Source organism: Aquarana catesbeiana, linkage group LG01 (assembly GCF_042186555.1).
Source record: "Aquarana catesbeiana isolate 2022-GZ linkage group LG01, ASM4218655v1, whole genome shotgun sequence".
Taxonomy (NCBI): Eukaryota; Metazoa; Chordata; class Amphibia; order Anura; family Ranidae; genus Aquarana; species Aquarana catesbeiana.
The window spans coordinates 580,507,528-580,532,649 of NC_133324.1; the positions used below are offsets into that span (position 1 = coordinate 580,507,528).

The 25,122-nt window shown below is 44.5% G+C and overlaps 1 protein-coding gene across 2 annotated transcripts in view; it reads right to left on the bottom strand.

The window, feature by feature from the left end:
• UBA6 (ubiquitin like modifier activating enzyme 6) overlaps positions 1–20,278 on the bottom strand; it is a 133,933-nt gene extending 113,655 nt beyond the window's left edge. Inside the window, exons 1-4 of one of the 2 annotated variants that reach the window (XM_073597820.1) lie at positions 20,092–20,278; positions 8,233–8,291; positions 2,166–2,260; positions 18–46 (exon numbers count right to left, since the gene is read on the bottom strand). In XM_073597820.1, the coding sequence (XP_073453921.1) occupies positions 18–46; positions 2,166–2,260; positions 8,233–8,273 (165 nt within the window). In that variant the 5' untranslated portion in view covers positions 8,274–8,291; positions 20,092–20,278. Of the gene's footprint in view, positions 1–17; positions 47–2,165; positions 2,261–8,232; positions 8,292–20,086 lie in introns of both variants that reach the window. The other variant, XM_073597813.1, reaches the window with a different exon arrangement.
• Positions 20,279–25,122: the final 4,844 nt, after the last annotated feature.

Genomic DNA, 25,122 nt, shown 5'->3' on the forward strand with positions numbered 1-25,122 from the left:
CACATGAAACAACTTACCTTTATCCCAGCTAAAACAATGTTCTTGGCTAAAATTAGAAAGAAAATCAGTTATCTGACTTAGGAAGCCAAGGAATGTCAGTATTACAAAATACTTAGAACTCATGCAGTGTCATAAACCAAGACAGGTGGTCAGGTGGCTCTGGCTCCCAAATTTAGCATACTAAGGGCTGGTATGGTTTCAAATCCTAGCTTTAAAATGCATATTGGCTGTTCACAATGGAGATTCTAAAAAGGACTTTGATAACCTCATTAACAGGATTTATTCTGGCTGAGCTGATTACAGCAAGGATTTTTACAGTTTTATGCATTTATCTCTAAAAGCAAACCAGTCTAAGCAAAAGAAATACATTAAAGTGGTTGTATACTTTTTTTTTTTTCTTTTACTTTTATCTACAGGTAAGCCTATAATAAGGCTTACCTGTAGGTAAGAAAAATATCTCCTAAACCTGTACGGTTTAGGAGATATTCCCCTCGCAATGAGCCGCTGACTACAGCGGCGCATGCGCACAGGGGATTCTCGGCAGACAGCCCAGCAAACTCCGGAGCTTGCCGGACAGAAGTCTCCTGCGCGCATGCGCGGGAGTGACGACATCGCGGCTCCGGCCACTCACAGCGCCGGAGCCGCGATGCCCGGAAGACACGCAGAGGGGAAATGTCAGCTCCCTCGGCGTGGACCGGGTGAGATGCCGGTGCCTCGTTCTAAGGTAAGTATCTCATATTGAGCTAGTATGCAGTGCATACTAGCTCATTATGGCTTTTCCCTTACAGGTGTAGAAAAAAAAAACAAAAAAAAAAAAAAAAAACACAAACAGCGGGTATACAACCGCTTTAAGCAAAGCCAGGGATTCGATCCATGCATGGGCAGGCTGACTGCACCCAAGTCAATCCATCGATCGGCTTGTGTACAACCAGAATGTTGCATTTTTAGGATGCGATTATTGCCAGTGGCTGTAGCCGCCAGCAATAAGCACTGGTTTCTCCTGGCAGGGACGGCTCCCTGCTCCCCCGCATTCCCGGGAAAACACAACAGTTCCACGGGAGGGATTCTCCCATGAACACCGGCCCGTGGTTGCAGGAGAGAAAATCGTATCATCTATGGCCTGCCTAAATTGGGGAGCATGAAGAACGTAGAAAGCACAGCTTAGTCATTGTGGTTAGCGGAACTCTTTTGTTACACTTTACATAGTTCTAGGTCCCTCACTAACATGTGAGGCCACTCAATGTTTCGTAAAAACTATACGTAGCTGAGGCTACATACAGTATACAGGACTGTGTTCGGGGTTCGAACCCAGACTTCCAGTCTCATACCTGGAACACAGTAGAGTCTATCTGAGCGGCGCTCAGCCATTTAGAGAAAGAGTTGCATTCTATCAACGAATACAAAGATTCTTCTAACTGGATATGTCAGAGGTTGTGACATCGTCAGCCCGTCTCTCTGACTCAGCCATTCAGAAGAAGCTTTGCATTCATAGATAGAATACATCACTTTCTCTGAATGGCTGAGCACCAAATGAACAATGTAAAAGTGTAACAAAAGCTGGAGTTCAGCTTTAAGCCTCCTTGCACAGGAAAGATCCAGAGTAACAAAAAAAAATATATATATATAAAAAATATTATATATATATATAATTCGGTCCATATAGTGCTTGTGTTTACATGCGTACAGAAGGATAAATATTCCAGAATGTTTCTTCTCCAAGATTTGTAGGAAGTGTGCGATTTTTGGAGGTATATACGTAAAACACGGGCCAAATATTTTTTATTTATTTTACTGATCTGAAAATTGTGCTAGTTTACTTGCATTGTGCACACATGCGCATCAGACACATAAAATATTAAAAAAAAAAAAAAAAAAAAAAAAAAAAAAAAAAAAAAAAGGGATCAGTTTAAAAAATATATATATTTTTTTTTTTTTTTAAGCCTGAACAATTTTGCATTTTTGGTGCTGTATGCAAGAGCCCTTACTCATATGAACATCTAAAAAAAAAGTTGAAACATTAAGTAATAGCATTTATCAATAACATTCCGCAACCATACATAACTTGCACCTTATTATCTTTACATCTTAGAACTTTTTACAACATTGCTACTAATTAAGAAGGGTAGGAATTAACAAAAAAAGAAAACAAAAACCAACAACCTTACCTATCTCAACGCCAAGTCCTCCCATTCCACAAAGGAAAACATGGGACTGGGCCATTTTCTGCATGGCTGTGTCTCCCAAGACATACCTCTGGCGGCTAAAATGACAGAATAAAAGTCCCAAAACATTCAAAATTACAAGCAGATATCATTAAAACACAAGATACAAAAATGAATTGAGCTTATCAAAATGTAGCTCTAGTAAGTTGCATTTGGGTTTTGTAATGTGAATGGCAAGGTTGCTTTAAAGGAAACCTGTTATATGAGAAATAGGTAATAAGATATTGCTCATTGCCGACCGCTTCTAAAAGATGCTTGCTGTCTGCCTGACTGTCATGCAGATCCCATGCCTTCAATATTTTAAAAGTCACTGGCCCACAATAAATATGAAAATAGAAGCAAAAGAGTAATCAAACTCCTGTACACTTCTTCCACTTGGGTGACTCAGAACAGAAGCCAGAAGATCAGCATGACAACCAGGCAATGAACATTTTCAGATGTCTGTCAGCAAGGGGAAGTCCATTTACTTCGGCTATGAAAAAAAAAAAAAAAAGTTTGGACTTACCAGTAACTGTTTCTGGGAGTCGTCCAGGACAGCACTAGAGAGAAAGGCTCCACCTCCAGGAGGCAGGAAACACAAAGGGTTGAATTTATAAAGGGCGGCTACTGTCCTTCCCCAGTCTTTATCCGAGAACTTCCCTGGAACGGCTTCAGAAAACAAAAAACACTCGTCCAAGGTTATAACAGCATACAGGGAGGGAATTCCTGCTGTCCTGGACGACTCCCAGGAACAGCGTTACTGGTAAGTCGAACTCTGGTTTTCTCTAGTCGTCTGTCCAGGACAGCACTAGAGAGGATCAACGAGAACTTACCAGATTGGGGGGGGGGGGCTTGCGCTGAGATAAGGTCCAGTCTATAATGCTTCATGAATGTCGAGTAGCTTGACCATGTCGCTGCCCAACACATTTGTTCTGGTGTCGCCCCAGCTCAATCCACCCAAGAAGCAGATAGTGCCCATGTGGAGTGAGCCATTGGGGAAAAAGGGCATTCATTCTTTAAAATCTTCCAAGCTAGCTTCCACAATAGCTTGTTTGATCCACCAGGCGATTGTGCCCTTTGAAGCTTGGAACCCCAAATTTTTTTCCAGAATGTAAAACGAATAGGGTATTAGATTTTCTAATGCCTTTGCACAATCAGTGTAAATTTAGTCGACTAAAACATTTTAGTCAACTAAATGAATACTATTTTAGTCAAATAAAATACGACTAAAAACAATTGAGATGACTAAAATACGACTAAAAAACTAAAATCCATTTCAGTCAAAAGACTAAAATGAGACTAAAACTAAAATGCCATTTTAGTCAAAAGACTATGACTAAAACTAAATTGCAATTACTGAAATGTACTGGAGATTTTAGTCGACTAAAACGTAGGACATTTTAGTAGACTAAAATGTACTGGAGATTTAGTCGACTAAAACTAAAACAATTGCAAAAGACTAAAATGGGACTTAAACTAAAATACCATTTTAGTCCTAAGACTAAAATTAACACTGCGGACAATTCCAAATAAAGCAAGACTCAGGCCTTCACGTCCAGTTGGTGGAATTCTGCTTCTTTTGGAAGAAGCACAGAAAGAAGGCAAAATGATCTCCTGAGTCTTGTGAAATTTAGAAACCACCTTAGGCAAGAATCCCGCTTCTTTACGCATTATCAGTCTGTCCTCAAAAATTTGCAGGAAAGGCTCTTTAATAGACAGTGCCTGCAGCTCGGTAATGCGCCTAGCTGTGGAGACTACAAGACGGCTGGAATACCTGCAGGACACCTTCTTGGTGTCTAACCATGCACACAAAAAAAAAAAAAAAAACACAACACTTTCCAAAATTTAACATAAACTGCTTGAGTCACTTTCTTTCTACTGGAAAGAATCATATTCATCACCCTGTACAAGAGCACTTTAGACTTCAGGAGGCTTTCCTCAGACGCCAAGCCGACGATTTCAGGCTCTATATTTTTGGCGACAGGACTGGGCCCCGAGACAGCAGATCATCCCTCTCGGGCAGCATGGTGAGGGGGTCCTCCCGCCAGGAGCAACAGTGTGGAAAACCAAGGCCTACGGGACCACTAGGATCATTGTGGTGCACTCTTGAACAAACTTCCTCAGAACCAGGGGAATAAGTTTGAACAGGGGAAAGGCGTAGCATAGGCGAAATGCCCACTTTTGAGCCAAGGCATCTATCCCCTTGGCCCCCACTTCTCTTTCCAACGAGAAGTACATTGGGACCTTGGCGACAAATAAGTCCACCTCTGGAAGGCCCCATTTGTCTGCCACTAGTTGGAAGACATCCCTGTTCAGTGACCATTCTGATTCGCACACTTGGTGACGACTCAAAGTCTGCCAGATGTCTGTCCACTCCCTTTCCCTTTAGGTGTACTGCGGAAATTGACCCCAGGTTCCACTTGGCCCAAGTAAAAATGGCGCTCACAAGCCTGATTAAGGAAGGACATCGTCCCCCACCGTTTGTTTATTTAAGACACCATCATCACACTGTACAGGAGGACTTGTAGGTGGTGGTTCTTCAACTCTTTGGCGAATGTCCTCAGCGCCTCCAAGATCGCCGGTAACTCCCTCCAGTTGGCTCATCTTTAGGACTGCATTTTGGCCCAGTGCCCTTGGGCTACTTTGGACTACCAGTGGTCCCCCCTAACCCCAGGCACTGGCATCTGTGGTGATACGGATGAACACCGTAAGAGACCACTGAAGACCCCGCACCAGGTTTTCTTCAGCCCTCCACCACTACAGAAACCTCTTGGTCTTTGGGGGATAGGCGAAAGGTCCTGTCCAGTGATTCCTGTGTCCCGTCCCAGCTGCTCAGGATATTGGCCTGGAGGAACCTCAAATGGACCCTTGCACACTGTGCTGCTGGGATTGTTGTTACTAGAAGACCTAGACCCGACATGGCTGAACGGATGGATACCACCAGATTGTCCTGAAAATAGGCTGCTGTCGTTTTTACCTTTTCCACCTTCTCCTCAGTGAGATTTCTTTCTGCGTCACCTATTTTACTAAGAAACCTAAGCATCGCAGAGCCTGCGCTGGGATTAGGTTTGATTCGTCTCCGTTTATCAACCACCCCAGATCTTCCAGAAATGAAATGGCCACCTGCAGATCCCCTTGTAATTGGAGCGAGGAAAAAAATAAAAGGTCGTCTAAGTATGGGATGACTGAGATCCCTTTTAGTCTCAGGGGGGCCAGTGGCGGGACCTTCGTAAAAATCCTGGGGGATGAGGACAGGCCGAATGGCAGGGCTCTGAATTGGAGATGTCCGACCTTCTTTCCTCACTTGATTGCCACCCTCAAAAACTTTTGCAATTCTTCGTTGATCAGGATGTGCAAATAAGCGTCCCTCAGATCAAGGGAAGCCATAAAGCAATCTGGGGGTAGAATAGACTTTTATATATCAAAAATTGTGCGCTTGCGCATATATATATATATATATATATATATATATATATATATATATATATATATATATAAATATCGTTTCCATCCGAAAGTTCTTGTAGACCACCCATTTGTTCAGTGACTTAAAGTTCAATATTAGGCGGAAAATTCCCAACGGTTTCCGTACCACGAAAATGTGTGAATAGAAACCCTGGTTTATTTCTCACTGTGGCACAGGAATAAGGAACCGCTGGTCTATCAGGTCGCCAATTTGGGACAAGGCTGACACCTTCTAAGGATCCCTTGCAGGGGAGGTTACGAACGTTCTTGCGGGCAGAGTGCCTTTAAATTGAATATGGTAGCCTTTCCCAATTATCCTCAGTATGAATTCATTTGGGGTAATCTTTTCCCACTGTCTCCTCCCACGGGGACTAAAGCCAGGTACACATGATCAGATTATCGGACACATTTTCATCCATTTTATGTATGCTGATAGTCTCATATCGAAAGTGAAGAGGTTACTCACCATACGAAAATTCTTGTGACAGAATTCAACATCAGAAGTAATGTAATTTGTTGAATTGTATTTTATGTGTTCTTTCGTTTCTGAGCATGCGTAACCTTGCTCTTACGATTTTTTTTCGGCCAAAAACTGAGCGAAAATCAGATGTGTTCCCATCCGACAAAAATTTTAGGAGGCTGCACATCCAGTTTTTGTCATCCGAAAATTCGTAATTGGCTGTCGAAAGCACCATACCAACGATCAGAAAATCGGCAGATTGTTCATCGGACAAAATGTTACTTCTGATTTTCTGATCGTGTGCACGGGCCTTAAGTCATTGGGACTTTGTGGTTTTCTTAGGAGAGGAAAACAGGACACCCTTCTGCTTCCCCCTCCCAGTATCTGGCCAGCAGAGGAATCCACTCCCTCCGCCACAAGTCCCGCACGAGGAGCAGCCAGCCCTCCCCGGGCTGATCTGGAGGAAAAAAGCACCGGTTTCCGGACGACAGGTGACTAGAGAAAAATAGTTTGAAGTTAGTAATATTTGAGTTCTTAAGTGCTGTTGGTGTAGGTCATATTCATTTTTTGCTGTCTGCATTCCCGTGGACAATATTTATCCTCCTTCCCTACCTGTCTTCGTGAAGGAAGCTTTACTCCTTCTCCACGCCAAACCTGAACCTCAAAATGGATTGTCTTGTACTTGAATAATAATGGATCCTTAGATTTCACAGACAATGGATAAGGAAATATCAAAGTATATTTTCTATCCATCCGAATACAGGCAGTCCCCAGGTTACAAACAAGATAGGGTCTGTAGGTTTGTTCTTAAGTTGAATTTGTATGCAAGTCAGAACAGGTATGTTTTTTTTTTAAAAGAGGTTGTATACCCTCTTGTACAATTTGTACCTATAGGTAAGCCTAGAATAAGGCTTACCTATAGGTACTGTAAATATCTCCTAAAACGTGCATTATTTTAGGAGATATCGACTGTATACTTTTCTGAAAGAACGGCCGCCCCTTCCCGTTTCTTCAGGAGCATGTGCAGTGACCGGCGGCTCCCACGCACATCAGTGACATCATGCGGCTCCAGCCATTCACACAGCCAGAGTCCGCGGCCCTGGAAGGAAGAAGGGCGAGATGGATGCGGCCTACAGCAGGGAGGACGCAGGCTTCATTTGCAGGCAAATGTCACATAATGTGCTAGTATGCACCGCATACTAGCACATTATGCCTTTACTTTTGCAGGGAAAAAAAACAGAGTATACTTCCTCTAAGTGTAGCTCCAATCAAAAAAATTATGCTTAAGCTTTTAGGGTATCATAGGGAAGGGTTAACACCCCCTTAACATTTGTTTTGCTGTCTGTGCCCCTGTTCAGAAGATGTCACCTCACTTTATGTCCCTGTGACAATTGGATTTTGAAAATGCTGGGTTGTTGTGGAAACAAGGATCGGTGATAAAGCATCCCATTTCCCCATAACTCTTACAGGAGTGAATTTCCCTTCCTAGGGGTAGATTTCCTTTCACTTCCTTTTGTCTCCCTCCGTCTGTAAGTCAGGTGTTTGTAACCCGGGGACTGTCTGTAGTATCTAAATGTACACTTCAGGCTCTGTTCACACTGCCACGACTTGTCATGCGACTTGAGAGTTTGAAGTCGCATGACAAGTTATACTCCATTAACTGCAATGGAACCATCCTAATCGGTGCAACTCAAGTCGCAGCAACTTAGAAAAATGTTCCTGCACTACTTTGGGGCAAATTCATCATGACTTGAACTGACTTCTGATCATTAAGTCGCAAGCAAGCTGCAATCCAGTCGTGGCATTGTGAACCCAGCCTCAATCCAGAGTACAACAGTGAATTATCACAGTCCTAATGCTGGCTTAGTTTCTATAAAATTTGACATTTTTTTCACGATCTTAAAAATGTTACCTTTGTTTTTATATAGCATTTCACGAAAGACTATAAACTGTTAGCATGTAATTTCCTTCCAAACCTAGCATTTACACTGGCCACTACTAGAAGTTCCATTTTCCCCTTTTAATAAACACTATAAATTTGTGTATTGCATTATAGTGCATAACCTTTTAGTTTGTGACATCAAACCCCATATATACAACACTCACCTATATAGCCCGTCATCAATTTCCATTGAGTCTGCAGCCATTCTGACTTTTTCCCTGCTCTGCAAAACATTGACATTAGAGGGCAGTGAGATAACTTCCTGGTCATACCAAGGCCTGAAAATGAGATTTACTGTAACAGTTCTGTGACTTCTATTACCAAAATTATTCTGAAAACCAATTTTGACTGCAACCTGTGTACTTTGTCATATTAAACAACCCTAAAATAAAACAGATGACAAAAGAGTCACAAAAGAACACCGGTTTTCTATTCAATTGTTAAATAGCTATTCGAGAAATATATATTTATAAAAATAACACACACATCTCACTTTTCCAGATGGAATTTACAGCAATAATGTAGATTTAAAAATAAACAACAATAACGATAATAATAGCGATCACTGCCTCATAAAAAAAAAAAAAATTAAAAAAAATTATATCTCAATATCAGGTTTTAATATAAATCAGTCAAAAAAGTATTTGTTTCTTAACCACTTCCGGACCGCCTGCCGTCATTATACGTTGGTACTTCGATGTTAAATACTGGGGTTATGGCAGCACATTATTTTTTATTTAAAAAAATAAATAAAAATGTATTTTTATATATATATATATATATATATATATATATATATATATATATATATATATATATATATATATATATATATATATATATATATATATATATATATATATATATATATATATATATTTATTGCATTGAAGTGTAAATGTGAGATCTGAGCTCTCCCAGATATCACATTAAAGAGGTCCTGTCATGCTTTTTTTTTTTCCTTTTACAAGGGACGTTTACATTCTTTGTAATAAGACGAAAAGTGATAAAAAAAAGAAAGGGCCCCGTCCCTCTGTGTGCACACGCGCGCAGAAGCGAACACATACATAAGTCGCAACTGCATATGTAAACGGTGTTCAAACCACACATGTGAGGTATCGTCACGATCGTTAGAGTGAGAGCAATAATTCTAGCAAAAGACCGCCTCTGTTACTTAAAACTGGCAAGCTGTAGAAATTTTTAAACTTCGCCTATGGAGATTTTTAAGTGTCAAATTTGTCGCCATTCCACGAGCAGGCGCAATTTTGAAACATGACATGTTGGGTATCAAATTTACTCGGCATAACATTATCTTTTATAATAATAATAAAAAAAAAGTTAGCCCAATTTTATTATAATTAAACAAAATAAGAAAACAGTAAAGTGTATTTTTCCCCAAAAATTGCATTTCTAAGAGGAGGAGGAGGAATAGGAAAGAAGAAAGAAGAAAGAAGAAAGAAGAAAGAAGAAAGAAGAAAGAAGAAAGAAGAAAGAAGAAAGAAGAAAGAAGAAAGAAGAAAGAAGAAAGAAGAAAGAAGAAAGAAGAAAGAAGAAAGAAGAAAGAAGAAAGAAGAAAGAAGAAAGAAGAAAGAAGAAAGAAGAAAGAAGAAAGGCCCCTCAATGTTAGCCTATGTGTCCCTGCACAAACTTTCAGAGATGTTTGAAGGCATAAGCGTTTAGGAGCAGTAGAAGAAAAACGACAGCCTGTGCGTCCAGGAGCAGAGGCCAAACTGTAAAAACAAAGAACGCTGCTAAACACTGTAACAAGCGCTTAGCGCTTTTAAGTTATAGGGAGTGTTTTTACTGAAAAAAAAAAAAGCCAAAAAAATGCGGAAAAACGCAATTAAAAAATGCAGCTAACAGCGTGTTTTTAACTCTGCTTTTTCCTGGCAGCAGCGCTGGCGTTTTTTTTAACGTCCTGTGTGCATGAGGCCTTAAAGTAGAATTAAAGCTTCTCTTTTTGTTTTGTTTTTTAAAATAACAAACATGTCAAACGTACCTGCTCTGTGCAGTGGTTTTGCACAAAGCAGCTCCCATCCTCTACTTTTCATGTCCCCTGCCGGCGCTCCTGGCTCCTCTCCCTCCCCCTCTCGAGCAGTGACCCCAGAGAAAGCGGATTGCCCTGGGAGCACCGCTGCATGTACATAAGACACATTGGGGTTTATTTACGAAAGGCAAATCCACTTTGCACTACAAGTGCACTTGGAAGTGCAGTCGCTGTAGATCTGAGGGGATCATGTAAGGAAAACAAAAAAAAATGCATTTTTGCTTGTACATGATTGGATGATAGAAATCAGCAGAGCTTCCTCTCAGATCTACAGTGACTGCACTTCCAGGTGTACTTGTAGTGCAAAGTGGATTTGCCTTTAGTAAATCAAACCCATAGAGCCGCGGCTAGACCATCCCCCCCCTCCCCCATTGGCTTACTGCCTGTGACTGACAACAGTGGGAGCCAATGATCATCGGAGGGAGCTCAGGAAAGGATTGGGGGCGATGCATAGATGCATGAAAGGTAAAAAACCTTCAGCCTTTAGAACCACTTTAATAGAGCTAATGGGTAGAATCATGCATATCATTTCCTAATGCGCCTTTGGCATATACATCTACTGTATATACACATCAACCCAAAGCTCACCACACATGGTGTGCTGTGATGAGTATCAGGTGTGGCCAGCTTGATTAGGTACAAAATGATTAGTTTGATTCTCATATTTTGTCAGTACAAGTGTCCACTGAGTGGGACTTGGGAAGTAGTAAACTATATAAAACAGGTTATTGTGAGGTAGGCATCTGTATGCATCCAGGGCTGGAGAGGAGCAAAATTGCCAACATCACATGCAGCATATACAGTTAGGTTCATATGGTATATGCTTGTTGGGAAAGCGGGCAAAACCACATCCTCTCCCAACAAGCACAGAAATACACTGCACCACAGGGGTACCATTAATTGTTAATGGCACCCCCATGCATATGTAAACTAGAGCTGCACGATTAATCGTATATAAGATTGTGATCTCGATTCACCCCCCTCAGCGATCTCCAGGCTGGATTAGCTCTAATTTTCTAGATCTCCCCATCGGAACCACAGAACCAGCATGGAACGCAAATGGCGCCGATATCAGAACTGACGTCAGCAACCGGAACTGACGTCAGTCAGCATAGAGCATAGTGCCCGGCCTGGACTGCGCAAGCGCAATCAATGCTCGGGGCTGGTTATTCATTTAATACAGCAAGGGGCGGATGTGTGGTTATACATTGAACACATTCAACACGATGCGCGGGGCTGGTTATTATAATGGGCGGATGCTTTTCTCAAAGGGGCGGACGTCTGTCTCCTATGGAGCCTATGGAGAGGTAGGTCTATGAGAAGGGAGTTACAAAAGTCAAGAAGAGAGAGAACAAGGGAGTGAATAAGTAACTTGGTGGTTTTGTTAGTTAACTCCTTCAGATCCGCGATATAGCCGAATAACGGCTGCAGCGCAAATCTGCTTTGCTGGGAGGGCGTCAATAGCTGTTCTCCCCTTTGCAAGCTGGCCACGCCCCCCTGAAGGGCGCACGCGGCGATCACCCGAGTCAATGAGACTCGGGTGATCACAGATTTGAGTAACGGGTCGATACCGACCCCTTACCACATGATTAGCTGTCAGCCAATGACAGCTCATCACGTGATGTAAACAGAAGATCGGTAATCGTTTTTATTTTTCTTCTCATGCTTACAACGTGAGAAGAAAAAAAAGCCGATCACCAGCCTCTGTTGAAAGGACATCGGTCCCGAGCAGGGAGAGGCGAAGCCGCCTCACATGTGCCCACAAGGACTGCCTGCCAGTGCCACCAATCAGTGCCACCTATCAATGCCCACCAGTGGTGCCAATCAGTGCCACCTAACAGTACAGATCAGTGCCCATCACTGCCACCTACCAGCGTAGCCTTATCAGTGCCCCTCAATGCAGCCTATCAGTGCCACCCCTCAGCGTACATTAATGAAGGAGAAAAAATTACCTGTTTGCAAAATTTAATAAAATATAAAACTTTTTTTGCTTGTTTTTTTTTTAAATATAATCGGTCTTTTTACATTTTTTTAATATAAAACCCAGAGGTGATCAAATACCGCCAAAAGAAAGCTCTATTTGTGGGGGAAAAAAATATAAAAATTTAATTTGGGTACAGTGTTGTATGACCGTGCAATTGTCGTTCAAAAAGCGACAGCACTAAAAGCTGAAAATTGGTCTGGGCAAGAGGGGGGTTTAGGTGCCCAGTAAGCTAGTAGTTAAAGAAAGGCAAATTTTAGAGATGTTACGGAAGTGAAGTCTACAAGCTTTTGACAGCGATTGGATTTGGGCCCTAAAGGGCAGGTCAGAGTCCAGGATTATACCTAGTACCCTGGTGTGTGGGGAGGGATTGATAGTTGTATTATTGATCTTGATGGAAAAGTAAAGGAGGAGGTCATGGGAGAGGGGAACATTACATGGGGAGAGTCCTGAACCAAACATAAGCACCAACTTGCAATTTGGAGGTTACACGGGCTGTTTTGGCAGCTGTATAGAAAGGAAAAGGAAGAAAAGGTATGTGCGGCTGGTAGGGCTGCCACTAAAGTGAACCTACTGCTTTGCCCTGTATGGTCACACTTATTACAGCACTTGAGCTGGTCATGTAATTATAGCAGCTAGGCCCTTCCACTTAGTACTCAAAGTGATTGTAAATGGAAGTTTAAAAAAAAAAAAAAAACAACAAAACTTTTTATACTTACTTGCTCTGTGCAATGGTTTTACACAGACCGGCCCCAAGCTCCCTTTTCTCAGGTCCCCTGCCTCCCTCAGCTGAGTGCCTCCATAGCAAATCACTTGCTATGGAGGCACTCATGTGGGCTCGCTTCTGTAACACATTCTGCGTTTCGATTGGCACACACAGTGTGGCTCAGCCCTGCCCCCCGCTCTCTGGCTCCAATTGATAGGAGCAGGAGCGAATGGCTCCAGCTGCTGTGTCTGAGCCAGTGACGAGAGAAAAAAAAAAAAAAGAAGAAGGAGCAGTGATCCTGCTCTCATCCACAGCGCTGGATTGACATTGGTCTCTGGGAAGTATAAGGGGGGTGGGGGGCTGACTGCAGAGAGAAGGTTTTTTATCGCAGACATGAAGCATAAACAAAGCATATCCCTCTATAGTGTGCACTTGTCTCAATCCAGAGCACCAAGTGTGATTTCTGTCTGCTGCTTCGTTCCTCTGTTACCACTTCTGACAAGTTTTCCTGACACCAAGAGAAATATTGTGACAGGCGAGGAAGCTCCAGCTAATTGACAGCCTTAGCTCTGTTCCGGTGTGTAGTGGGTGCGTCCCTTCCCTCAAATCAGCTGTCAGAGCTCTCTTCAGGGAGCTGTGCAAAGTGTAACTTCAGCTCTCCGGACCCTTTTTTCTGACAGCTTAGACAAGCTTTATACATTTTTGAACTTTAAAATGGATGTAGGGAAGAGAAGACTGCAGATAAACAGGTACAACTAAACAGCCAAGCCATCAAATGACTGGTGTCATAACTGATCACATGTGGAAAACCATGGCAACAGCAGAAGGCAAGATGGCAGCTTACCTGGCTGTAAAGGGTAGGAGGGCTTAGTTCCACACTGAAGTGTCTCTAAAGTTTTTTTCTTTTTTACCTAAACAGGTTATACTTACCTGCTTGGAGCTCTGCCCCCCACTCTCAGGATATGACCATCAGCAGTAGTGCCAATGGCTCATGCTGCTGCCTCTGTGTCCTGTAAGAGCAGGGAGAGAAGACAGAGGCGCTGCAGGTGGGCAAATCACTGGATCGTGTGAGATCCTGGGATGGTGAAGGTGAATGGTAAGAGCTAGGGGTCTCTTAATAACATACTAGCAACAAGGCAGGACAAAATGATGTGATCTCTGGGAGTTTGTCAGTCAGGCTTTCTGAGGTATGTAAATGACCTACACCTATGTTGTCATATGTATGTTGGGTGGGTGTCAGGAAAGGATCCCCCTTCCCTTACCATTCAGGGCTTCTTCTCTACACAGCAGCTATCAGATCTAGGAATGAACAAACTACTAATCCTGTCTGAAACCACGACAGGCGGACTTGTAATTCTCAAAGGAACACAAATTTGGTGATCAACGCGCTTGTAGTAAACTGATCTTTCCTCTTACACTCTAACTGAAAATCCATTCCTCTGTACTAGCATAGAGCCAGAGGAAGGGTATGCAGGAGCCTAGCATTGCACCCGTCATCCATTGATCTTGGGTGTAATGCCTTGCAGGCTCATTTGCGAATAATAATAATAATAATAATAATAATAATAATAATAGCACTTTTTTTTGGTGCTTTTTTTGGACTTAGCCTTTATTGATTTTTAAATGAACACATACCTGCATACCCCACAAATAAAGGTATTGGAAAAGGTCGCTCGTAAAATTCACCCAACAAATGAAACATTTTCAGCTATTGTTTAAAGGTAGTTGTAAACCCTTACATATACTCAGTGAAGGTACTATCCTTAGGTGATACACTGAGATTAAACAAATCCTCCTACGTAAGTTGTACCTATTTATCTACAGTCTTCTCTTCATCCAAAGTGCTGAACTTGTACAGGCTATCTGAGTGGTCAGAAAAAAAAAGGGGGGGGCAGAGACCTGAGGTTACACTTTGCAGAGTTTTGCAAGAATTGATTCATGCTGATAACAGAGGAACGAAGCAGTAGACAGAAATGACACTTAAAAGTGGTTGTAAACACATAAAAACAAAAAAAAAAAAACAAAAAACAAAAAAAAAAAAACACAACAACTTGCAAGACTTAAGGCCCGTACACACGATCGGACTTTTTGACAACAAACATGCAAATCAGCTGTTTTGGAGCAACATCCGACCGTGTGTACGCTCCATCGGACAAACTTTTTCTGTTTCCATCGGGCTTTTGTTGGCTGTGCAAACACACAAACTTTCCAGCAACAAAAGTCTGATGGAGCAAAGTCCGATCGTGTGTACACAAGGGCATCAGACTTTTGTACAAACTACAGTATGCGGCCGCGAGAATGTTTCCAGCACAAACCCACTGCGCTGGTTCTCGGCGACAGGGTACTGTACATCTCGCGCTGGCTGCAATAGCAAAAACACATTTTCCTATTGCGGCGAGAGCAACAGGGAATTCCCCTCTGGGGGCATACCAGGCCCTTAGGTCTGGTATGGATTTTAAGGAGAACCCCCTACGCTGAAAAAACAGCGTGGGGTCCCCCCAAATCCATACCAGACCCTTATCCGAGCACGCAGCCCGACCGGTCAGGAAAGGGGGTGGGGACGAGCGAGCACCCCCCTCCTGAGCTGTACCAGGCGGCATGCCCTCAACATGGGGGGTGAGTGCTTTGGGGGAGGGGGGGCCCTGCGGGCCCCCCCACCCCAAAGCACCTTGCCCCCATGTTGATGAGGACAAGGGCCTCTTCCCGACAACCCTGGCCGTGGGTTGTCGGGGTCTGCGGGCGGGGGGCTTATCGGAATCCGGGAGCCCCCCTTAATAAGGGGGCCCCCAGATCCCGGCCCCCACTCTATGTGAATGAGTATGGGGTACATCGTTCCCCTACCCATTCACCTGGGGAAAAAAGTGTCAAAAAAAAAAAAACACACACTACACAGGTTTTTAAAGTAATTTATTAGGCAGTTCCGGGGGTCTTTTTCTGACTTATAGGGTCTCTCTGGCCTCTTCTCTCGCTCTCCGGTTCTTCTGTCAGGCTCCTCCGCTATCTTCTGCGCTTTTGCAGCTCTTTTGCTAGCAGTGGCCCGGACTTCTGCATCGTCATTTCCCCCTCTTCTCTTCCAGAGATGTTGACACGACGCACTCTCCGGCTGTAATGCTGTCTGGGCGCTCCACTATGACTTATATAGGCGGTGACCCTGCCCCCTATGACATCACAGTCCCGGGGCGGGGTCACCGCCTATATAAGTTATAGCGGAGCGCTCAGACAGCATTACAGTCGGAGAGAGCATTGTGTCAACATCTCTGGAAGAGAAGAGGGGAGAAGACATCTCTAAAGACCGGGCTCCTCCACTAGCAAAAGAGCAGAAGATAGCGGAGGAGCCCGACAGAAGGAAGAAGGCACCGGAGAAGAACCAGAGAGTGAGAGAGGAGGCCTGAGAGACCACCAAAGTCGGCAGAAGACCCCAGAAGTCGGAAGAAGATCCCCAGAGCTGCCTAATAAAATTACTTTTAAAACCTGTCTAGTGTGTTTTTTTTTTTTTATTGACACTTTTTTCCCCCAGGTGAATGGGTAGGGGGGGTACGATGTACCCCATACTCATTCACATAGGTGTGGGGGGCTTATTAAAGGGGGCTCCTGGATTCCGATAAGCCCCCCGCCCGCAAACCCCAACAACCAACGTCCAGGGTTGTTGGGAAGAGGCCCTTGTCCTCATCAACACTGGGCCAAGGGCGCCCCCCTCCCCCAAAGCACCCACCCCCCATGTTGAGGGCATGCGGCCTGGTACGGCTCGGGGGGGGGGGGGGGGCGCTCGCTCGTCCCCACTCCCTTTCCTGACCGGCCGGGCTGCGTGCTCAGATAAGGGTCTGGTATGGATTTTGGGGGACCCCCGCACCGTTTATTTTAGGCGTAGGGGTTCCCCTTAGAATCCATACCAGACCTAAGGGCCTGGTATGCCCTTGGAGGGGAACCCCATGCCAGTTTTTCATTTAAAATTTGGCGTGGAGTTCCCCCTCAAGATTCATACCAAACACAGTGCCTGGCATTTGCGGGGATCCAAGTCGGATCCCCGCACCAGTGTGAACCCGGCTCGCAAGGTGTCAATCTCGCCGATAAAAGCAGCGAGATTGACACAATATCAGACAACAATACAGAAGTTGACCAAAGGGTGGTGGTAAAGAGCTGAAAAACCACGTGATTTGGTGAAAGTCGGCTGGAAAAGTCCTGCTGTCTGTATGCAATACAAACTTATGGCCAACGCCCTTTGTACAAAAATCTACAGGAAAGTTTGTACAAAGTCCTATCGTGTGTATGGGGCTAAAGGCATAATGAGCTAGTATGCAGCAATTATGAAATACTTACCTTAGACTGAAGCTGTTGCAGCGGTCCCCGTACACCGCTGTGACCGGCAACATGTCCCCCCCGGAGTTTTTTCCGGGCTTGCAGGCTCCAACGCTGTGATTGGACGGAGCCGCCAGTCACCGCACAGGCCCTTTAGAAACGGCATGATTGAGCCGTTCCTTCGGTGCCCATGCGCCGATGGAGTCGGCACAAGGGTATATGGTAAATATCTTCTAAACCGTGCAAGTTTAGGAGATATTTACAATACCTACAGGTAAGCCTTATTATAGGCTTACCTGTAGGTACAAGTGGTGCAACAGGGTTTACAACCATTTTTAAGTGCTCTGGAGTAAGACAAGTATATACTATAGATGTATATATTTTGTTCATATTTCATGTCTGAGGTTTACAGCCACTTAGTTCTACATTGTATATTGATATAGGCTCTATTAGGCCCCTTTCACATGGGTGATCTGATTAGGTCCACCTATCAGTTTTTTAGGGGGACCTGATCGGAAGGTCCATGCATTGCTATGGATTGGTGGGTGTAAAAGGACTTGTGTCCATTTACACCCTTTCTACCTCTAGGTCTGATACAGTTTGCTATAAAACTACAAACAAATACAGGAAAAAAACCCATGGAAGGGGATCCAACCTCTTTGGTTTAGGTGGATCTGATCAGAGAGCAGTCGAGTGTATTATTATTTAAAGGTACTTATATAGCGCCGTCAATTTACATATACATTGTACATTCACAACGGTCCCTACCCTCAAGGAACTTACAATCTAAGGTTCCTAACTCACATTCATATACTAGGGCCAATTTAGACAGAAGCCAATTAACCTACCGGCATGTCTTTGGCATAAAACGGACAGCAGAGTCCATTTACTCCCGGCCGCCCATAGTTAGGAGTGGGATCTGTCCGTGTCCACTCTGCAGAAACTGAGCAGACACTGATGGGTCATTTGCCCACTCTGTTCAGCAGGGGATCTGTGAGCTGATCAGAGAATGGAGTCCACCCCATGTGAAAAATGTGAAAGGGGCCCAAGGTTACAGTCCCATTGGTGATTAGGGCCGGTGCAAATAGCCTTAAATTAATAAAAAAAAAAAATTAACAACAAACATATCATACTTACCTCCACTGTGCAGTTCATTTTGCACAGTGTGGCCCCGAACCTTGTCTTCTGGGGTTCCCCTGACGGCGCTTGCGGCTCCTCCTCGCATCAGTTAACCCCCTGGGACAAGCCCTCTCCCTGGGGGTTACCTTGCGGGCGCGCTCCCGTGTCCAGCATTTGCGTGCATAGACACAAAATGCTGGACTCAGCCCTGCCCCCCCCCCCCGGTTATTGGATTTGATTGACAGCAGCAGGAGGAGCCAATGGCTGCGCTGCTGTCAATCTATCCAATCAAGAGCTGAGAGGTACAGCGCGGGAACGAACGGGCTCAGGTGAGTAAAACAGGGGGACGGGCTGGTCACTGTATGAAATTTTTTCACCTTAATGGATAGGATTGTATTAAGGTGAAAAAACACAAGGGTTTACAACCCGTTTACCTACAGGGAAGCCTATATTAAGGCTTCCCTGTAGGTGCTTGAAATATCTCCTAGACCTTCACGGTTTAGGAGACATTTACGAAAGACCCGAGCGCTGATGACTATGGCACATGTGCGCTTTAGAAGGGGCACATTGTGCCGTTTCTAACAAGGGGTCATGCCATGACTGGCGGCTCCCACATGCGGGAGTGACGTCACGTGACTCTGGCAAGACACAGAGCCGGAGTTTGCAGCCCCGGAAGGAAGAGGGGCGAAGATGGATGCTCCCTGCTAGTGGGGACAGCGGAGACATTGCAGGCTTCTGTGTCAGGTAAGTGACACATAATAGGCTACTATGCGATGCATAATAGCCCATTATGCTTTACCTTTGCAGGGAAATAAAGAGGAAGTAAAACCCATCAGGGTTTACTTCCTCTTTAAACCTACTACGGACGAATGATCGTCTGTTTTTTTTTTTGCATGCTAGTCACATATGGAAAACCAATAGGGTACTAAAGTTAGGAAAATTCTCATATAACAGAATACAACTTTGGAAGTGATGTAATGTATTCTTTCGTTTCCAAGCATGCGTGGTTTTGGTCATGTGATTTTTTTTCCATACAAATACCATACGAATTACACGAAAAACCATTAATTCTGTTATTGTGCAAGAAATTTTTTTTCCTGCCTGTCCCTTCGGATATTTTTGCATGAACGGTTGTGGTCGGCTCTCAAAAGGAGCGTGCTAACGATCAGATTATCAGACGATCGTTCCGAAAGCGGTATATTTTGTCCGATTTTCTCAGCGTGTGTATTAGTCATTAGGGACCATTCATAAGGGCATAAATTTCCTCCATGATAGAAAGGTTCTTGCTGGCCGAGCTACAAGAACCTGCTTAAAATACGCTGCCTAAAGTATTTGCGTTTATATATGTAGATGTATTTAAAAAAAAAAAAAAAAAATCTTCAGCTGTGTGCTAACATTTGTGCCCATGTTTTCCTATATAAATGTGTGTATGGGCGCATTGATTACTATAGTGCTGCGTTTAGAAGCGTACAAAACCATCAGTTGTATGGATATAAAATGCTGCGTTTATTCTGCCCAGGTGAATGAGCTCTTCCTTATGAATGACAAGTCATCATCTCGTGTTTAAATGTCCCAAGTCAGTGAAGTGGAAGACAAGTTAGGATTTGTGAGAAGTCTTCTAATACAGCACAATGAGGGGGGCTTCTCATCCAGCAATGACACCCAAGCACACCCACAATCCCGTTTCCTTCCTATTCTTGTGAAGGAGATTCACCCCCCCATTGAAATGTGTCAGCAGGTTTGTGCTGCTCTGCACTGACAAAGCTATCCATACAGAGGCTGCTGTCCATACAGAGGCACTCCTCCACTGTCAAACACATCCCCCTAACTGCACCATACCGGGCGCCCATACAATTACAAGCTACTCACCTCACCTACTACTGCAGCTTCTACAGTTCCTTGTCGGCCGGGAGAGAAAACCTTTCCGAAGAGAGAGAGCGAGAGAAAGATGACAAACTACAACTCCCAGAGTACCTTTCACCGGGGAGGAGGAAGCGGAAGACGACCAAGCCAATACAGCTTTATTAGAAGAGAGCAACAAGACATTTTTTTTTTTAATCTTTCAGTCCCGCGTTAGGAGCAGCTTGGCGGGTTTTCGTGGTTTTAGTTCTGTTTTATAGCTTATAAGGGCGCCTGTAATGATGTTAATGAGTCATATTTTCCCTGCTTGGAGCAAACACTCGTTTAGGCTCTATAATAGTAAAGAGAATTGCATAACCTGGAACTTTTTCAGGTTTGAAGCATTAGCCTTTTCCAAATGTCAGGTTTTCAGTCAGAGAAAGCACCAAAGCATTATGAGGCCTCATTCACACAGGCGCATAGCTCCCGAGTCCCAACTGTCCCTGGTTTTGAGGGACTGTCCTTGATTTGGAGCAATGTCCCTCGTTCCCCCTCATTTGTCCCCCATTTTGGTCTGATCTATATAGTTGTATATAAAATGCACTTTTTAGCTTTCAAAAAGTGTTTCACAGTGCTAAATCTTTCATCCAAATTCTAAATTGCTGCATTTGTAAATTTTAAAAGCCAGTATAAAGGAATAGTGGTAAAAAAAAAAAAAGCTCTTGTGGATTTAATTAACCTTTAGTTTTGGTTAATTCTCCTTTAAGAGGGTGTGGCAGGGGGCGTGTCCTATGCCTACATACATTTGCTAGTAGGTGTCCTTCATTCCCATCTCAAAATGTTGGGAGTAAGGATGAGCTCTGGAGTGTTCGCACACCCACCATGCAGAGCCCACCAGAAAGTCGGCGCTGCGCTAATCACAGGCAGTGAGACATTTCCCGACGCGCGGCTGCAGAGATCGGGAAATGTCTCACTGCCTGTGATTAGTGCAGCACAGTTCCGACTTCCTGGCAGGCTCTGCACGTGGGGTGTGCGAACACTCCAGAGCTCATCCTTAGTTGGGAGGTATGCAGGTGTACTTAAAGAGGAAGTAAACTTTCCCCTATTCTTTATACCTATAGGTAAGCTTATAATAAAGCTTACCTATTAGGTACTGTAAGACCCCTTGGTCTTGGGTGACATGGGTGACACCCATGTGCGTTATTGCTAAAGCATTGCTCGTTTTAGCGGCACTTTTCGGCCGTTAGCGGGGCGCTTTTAACCCCAACTAGCGGCCAAAGAAGGAGTTAACCACTTCAGCCTCGGAACATTTTCCTCCTTAATGACCAGGCCATTTTTTGCGATATACGGCACTGCGTCGTTTTAACTGACAATTGCGTGGTCGTGCTACGTTGTACCCAAACAAAATTGGTGGGTTTTTTTCCCCCACAAGCAACAAATAGAGCTTTCTTTTGGTGGTATTTGATCACCTCTGCGGTTTTTATTTTTTGCACTATAAACAAAAAAAGAGCGACAATTTTGAAAAAAAAAAACACAATTTTTTACTTTTTGCTATAATAAATATCCCCCAATTTTTTTTTTTTAAACTTTCTTCATCAGTTTAGGCCGATATGTATTCTGCTGCATATTTTTGGTAAAAAAAATAAATAAAGTGTAATAAGCGTATATTGAATGGTTTGCACAAAAGTTATAGCGTCTATAAAATAGGGGATAGATTTATGCCATTTTTATTATTTCTTTATTTTTTACTAGTTTAGCACCCTCTACCAATAGGTAGGTGCTAGCATAGGATTTTTTGCTAGGGAGACTGTCAGCACAGGTAAATTTAGGCAGGCCTATGCTCTAAGCAAGGCCTGTCTGTTTTGATCTGGGGGCAGGGAGTGGTTAGAGTAGCAGTGGGTGTGACCACCTGTGCTCTAGTTCTGAGGCGCCTCCCCTGCTTCCAGTTAGAATATTCTGGAAGAGGGGCAAGGCCTGGAACTGTGAGGGAACTTCACCTTTACACGGTCATTGGTGAAGTCAGTCTGTATCTTTACACGGTCATTGATGAGGAATTCCTGGAGCAGAGGGGCATGTGAAGCTGTCAGAACGTACGGTCCACTTAAAGTGGAGTTCCACCCACTTTTACAACTCTTCAGCATCCCTCACTAAACTGTGCACTGTAAACGAATTGGATATTTTTTTATTTTTTTTCTGAGCACTTACTGTATATCTGCTGTATTCATTTTTCACTTCCTCCTCCCTGGCCGCGGCCCATCGCATCATCTCCTGTTTGCAATGCCTTCTGGGAAGGGGCGGCAACTTCCTCTGAAACTGCCGTTGCTATGGAAATCTGACCTGAAACCTATTACACTGCTTGTGCCGCACTGAGCATGTGCGAGATCTGCAAGGATGAGATCCAGGAAGAAATACAGTCTGGCTTCAGATGCCCACACTTAAGATGGCCACGGCCTGCTGTAAGTTTATAAAATAACAAACTACTGCTATAAACTAACAAAACAGACCTTAGTTTACAGACTAACTTTACTAGAATACATTAAGCTTGTGTATTATAGGGGTATTTTTATTTAAAAAGTATAATTTCGGCCGGAACACCACTTTAAGTTCTCCATCATGGACTCAGGGCAGAGAAAGGTCGGTGAGTGTACCACAGTGGAGGGCTGGATGTGGAGACATGCCGGGAAGTCTGTGAGGGAACTTTGCCTTTACACGATCATTGGCGAAGTCCTTATCATTACACGGTCATTGATAAGGAGTCCTGGATCAGAGAAGAGACTGTGGGGAGTAGTGTCAAATCGATGTGGCCCGAGGGCACAGGATTTGCAAGCTGGGCTAGCTGGGAACAGTAGTCCACCGTTCAGAACATGCTTTTAAACTGCTAGGCCTCCGGGGAGAGGTACTGCAGGCCTCTGGCCTAGTAGCAGCAAGCAACCAGAGTCAGCATGAGAAACTATTCAGAGTGGGTTATTTTGCTTAAAGAAGAAGATGTGACAAGAAATGAATATGCTACAGTACAAGTTTGTGCAGGAGGAAAGGAGTTCTGCGAACATCACCCTTACACGGTCAAGGGTGATGTCCTCATCTTTACACGTCATTGATGAGGAAGTTCTGGAAGCAATAGTCTGCAGGAGTTACGCAGAGGAGGAGCAATGGTCTGCATGGTGATGCAGGAAAAAGACTGTAGCTGTTACACATGCGCATCATTCCTTCAGGCTCAAATTATATGCTAACCTATAAAAATCTATAAATATGATGGCAAAGTGATTTATCCTATGGGCATCCCATATACAGTGGGGACGGAAAGTATTTAGACCCTCTTAAATTTTTCGCTCTTTGTTATATTGCAGCTATTTACTAAAATCAGTTCATTTTTTTTCCTCATTAATGTACACACAGCACCCCATATTGACAGAAAAACACAGAATTGTTGACATTTTTGCAGATTTGTTAAAAAAGAAAAACTGAAATATCACATGGTCCTAAGTATTCAGACCCTTTGCTGTAACACTCATATATTTAACTCAGGTGCTGTCCATTTCTTCTGATAATACTTGAGATGGTTCTACACCTTCATTTGAGTCCAGCTGTGTTTGATTATACTGATTGGCTTAGGTTAGGAAAGCCACACACCTGTCTATATAAGACCTTACAGCTCACAATGCATGTCAGAGCAAATGAGAATCATGAGGTCAAAGGAACTGCCTGAAGAGCTCAGAGACAGAATTGTGGCAAGGCACAGATCTGGCCAAGGTTACAAAAAAAATTCTGCACTTAAGGGTTCCTAAGAGCACAGTGGCCCCCATAATCCTTATATGGAAGACGTTTGGGACGACCAGAACCCTTCCTAGAGCTGGCCGTCCGGCCAAACTGAGCTATCGGGGGAAAAAACCTTGGTGAGCAGGCCCGGACTGGCCATAGGGCAGACCGTGCAGGCCGTCCGCTCCGTAGCATGTTGCTGTTCAGGCCGCACAGCGGGAGGCAAGTGGCGACCGCAGCCTGAACATGGTTTACACAGGCCGTGGCCGCCGCTCACTGCTACCGCTACGCGGCCGTGCCTTCTTCGGCGGAACTTTCGGCTGCATGGGCTGAGCTGTGTGTCTCTCTCACACACAGCTCAGCCTCAGAGCCGCGCTGATAGTTCCGCTCTCTGCTCCCAGGGACTGCTCCTCCTCCTCCAGCCAAGGTGTCCGCACGGTGGGTAAGAGGGAAGGCTGCTGTCAGGACATTTTCCCCCCTCCCCTTCTCTTGTTGGCAACACATGTAAGGGGAAAGCTTCCTGCCTATTGTTCCTCCCTCCCCATTGGCCAATCAGAGAACTAGGAGGGCATCATGGGAATTGTAGTCCCAGAGATAGGTGGCCCAATTGTTTTCAGCAGGGAGCTGACTACACTCCCCAGCATGCACTCTGCTGGGGGGGGGGGGAACCTGGAAACAAGCTGGGAAGTGCCTGTAGCAGCTACTACAGGAGACATAAAAAAACGAAAGAGAGGATTGTGCTGGGGGGACTAATAGCCGCAGCACCACCAGAGAGAGCCACGCTGGACCCGCACCACCAGAGAGAGAGCCACGCTGTACCCGCACCACCAGAGAGCCACGCTGTACCCGCACCACCAGAGAGAGCCACGCTGTACCCACACCACCAGAGAGAGAGCCACGCTGTACCGCACCACCAGAGAGAGAGCCACGCTGTACCGCACCACCAGAGAGCCACGCTGTACCTGCACCACCAGAGAGAGCCACGCTGTACCCACACCACCAGAGAGAGCCACACTGTACCCACACCACCAGAGAGAGCCACGCTGTACCGCACCACCATAGAGAGAGCCACGCTGTACCGCACCACCAAAAAGAGAGCAGGTCAGTGTCACTGGGCATATAAAGGGGACTGCACTGTAAAGGGGCACTGTAATCATTGCAGTGCCCCTTTACAGCACAGTTCCCTTTATATCACCGTGTCCCTGCACATAACAGTGTGGAGAACCCACACCAGCCACCCCCGCGAATGTCTACCAATCGTCGTCCCCCCCCCCCCGGTCCCTGGAGAAGTTGGCTGCTCAGTCTAAAAT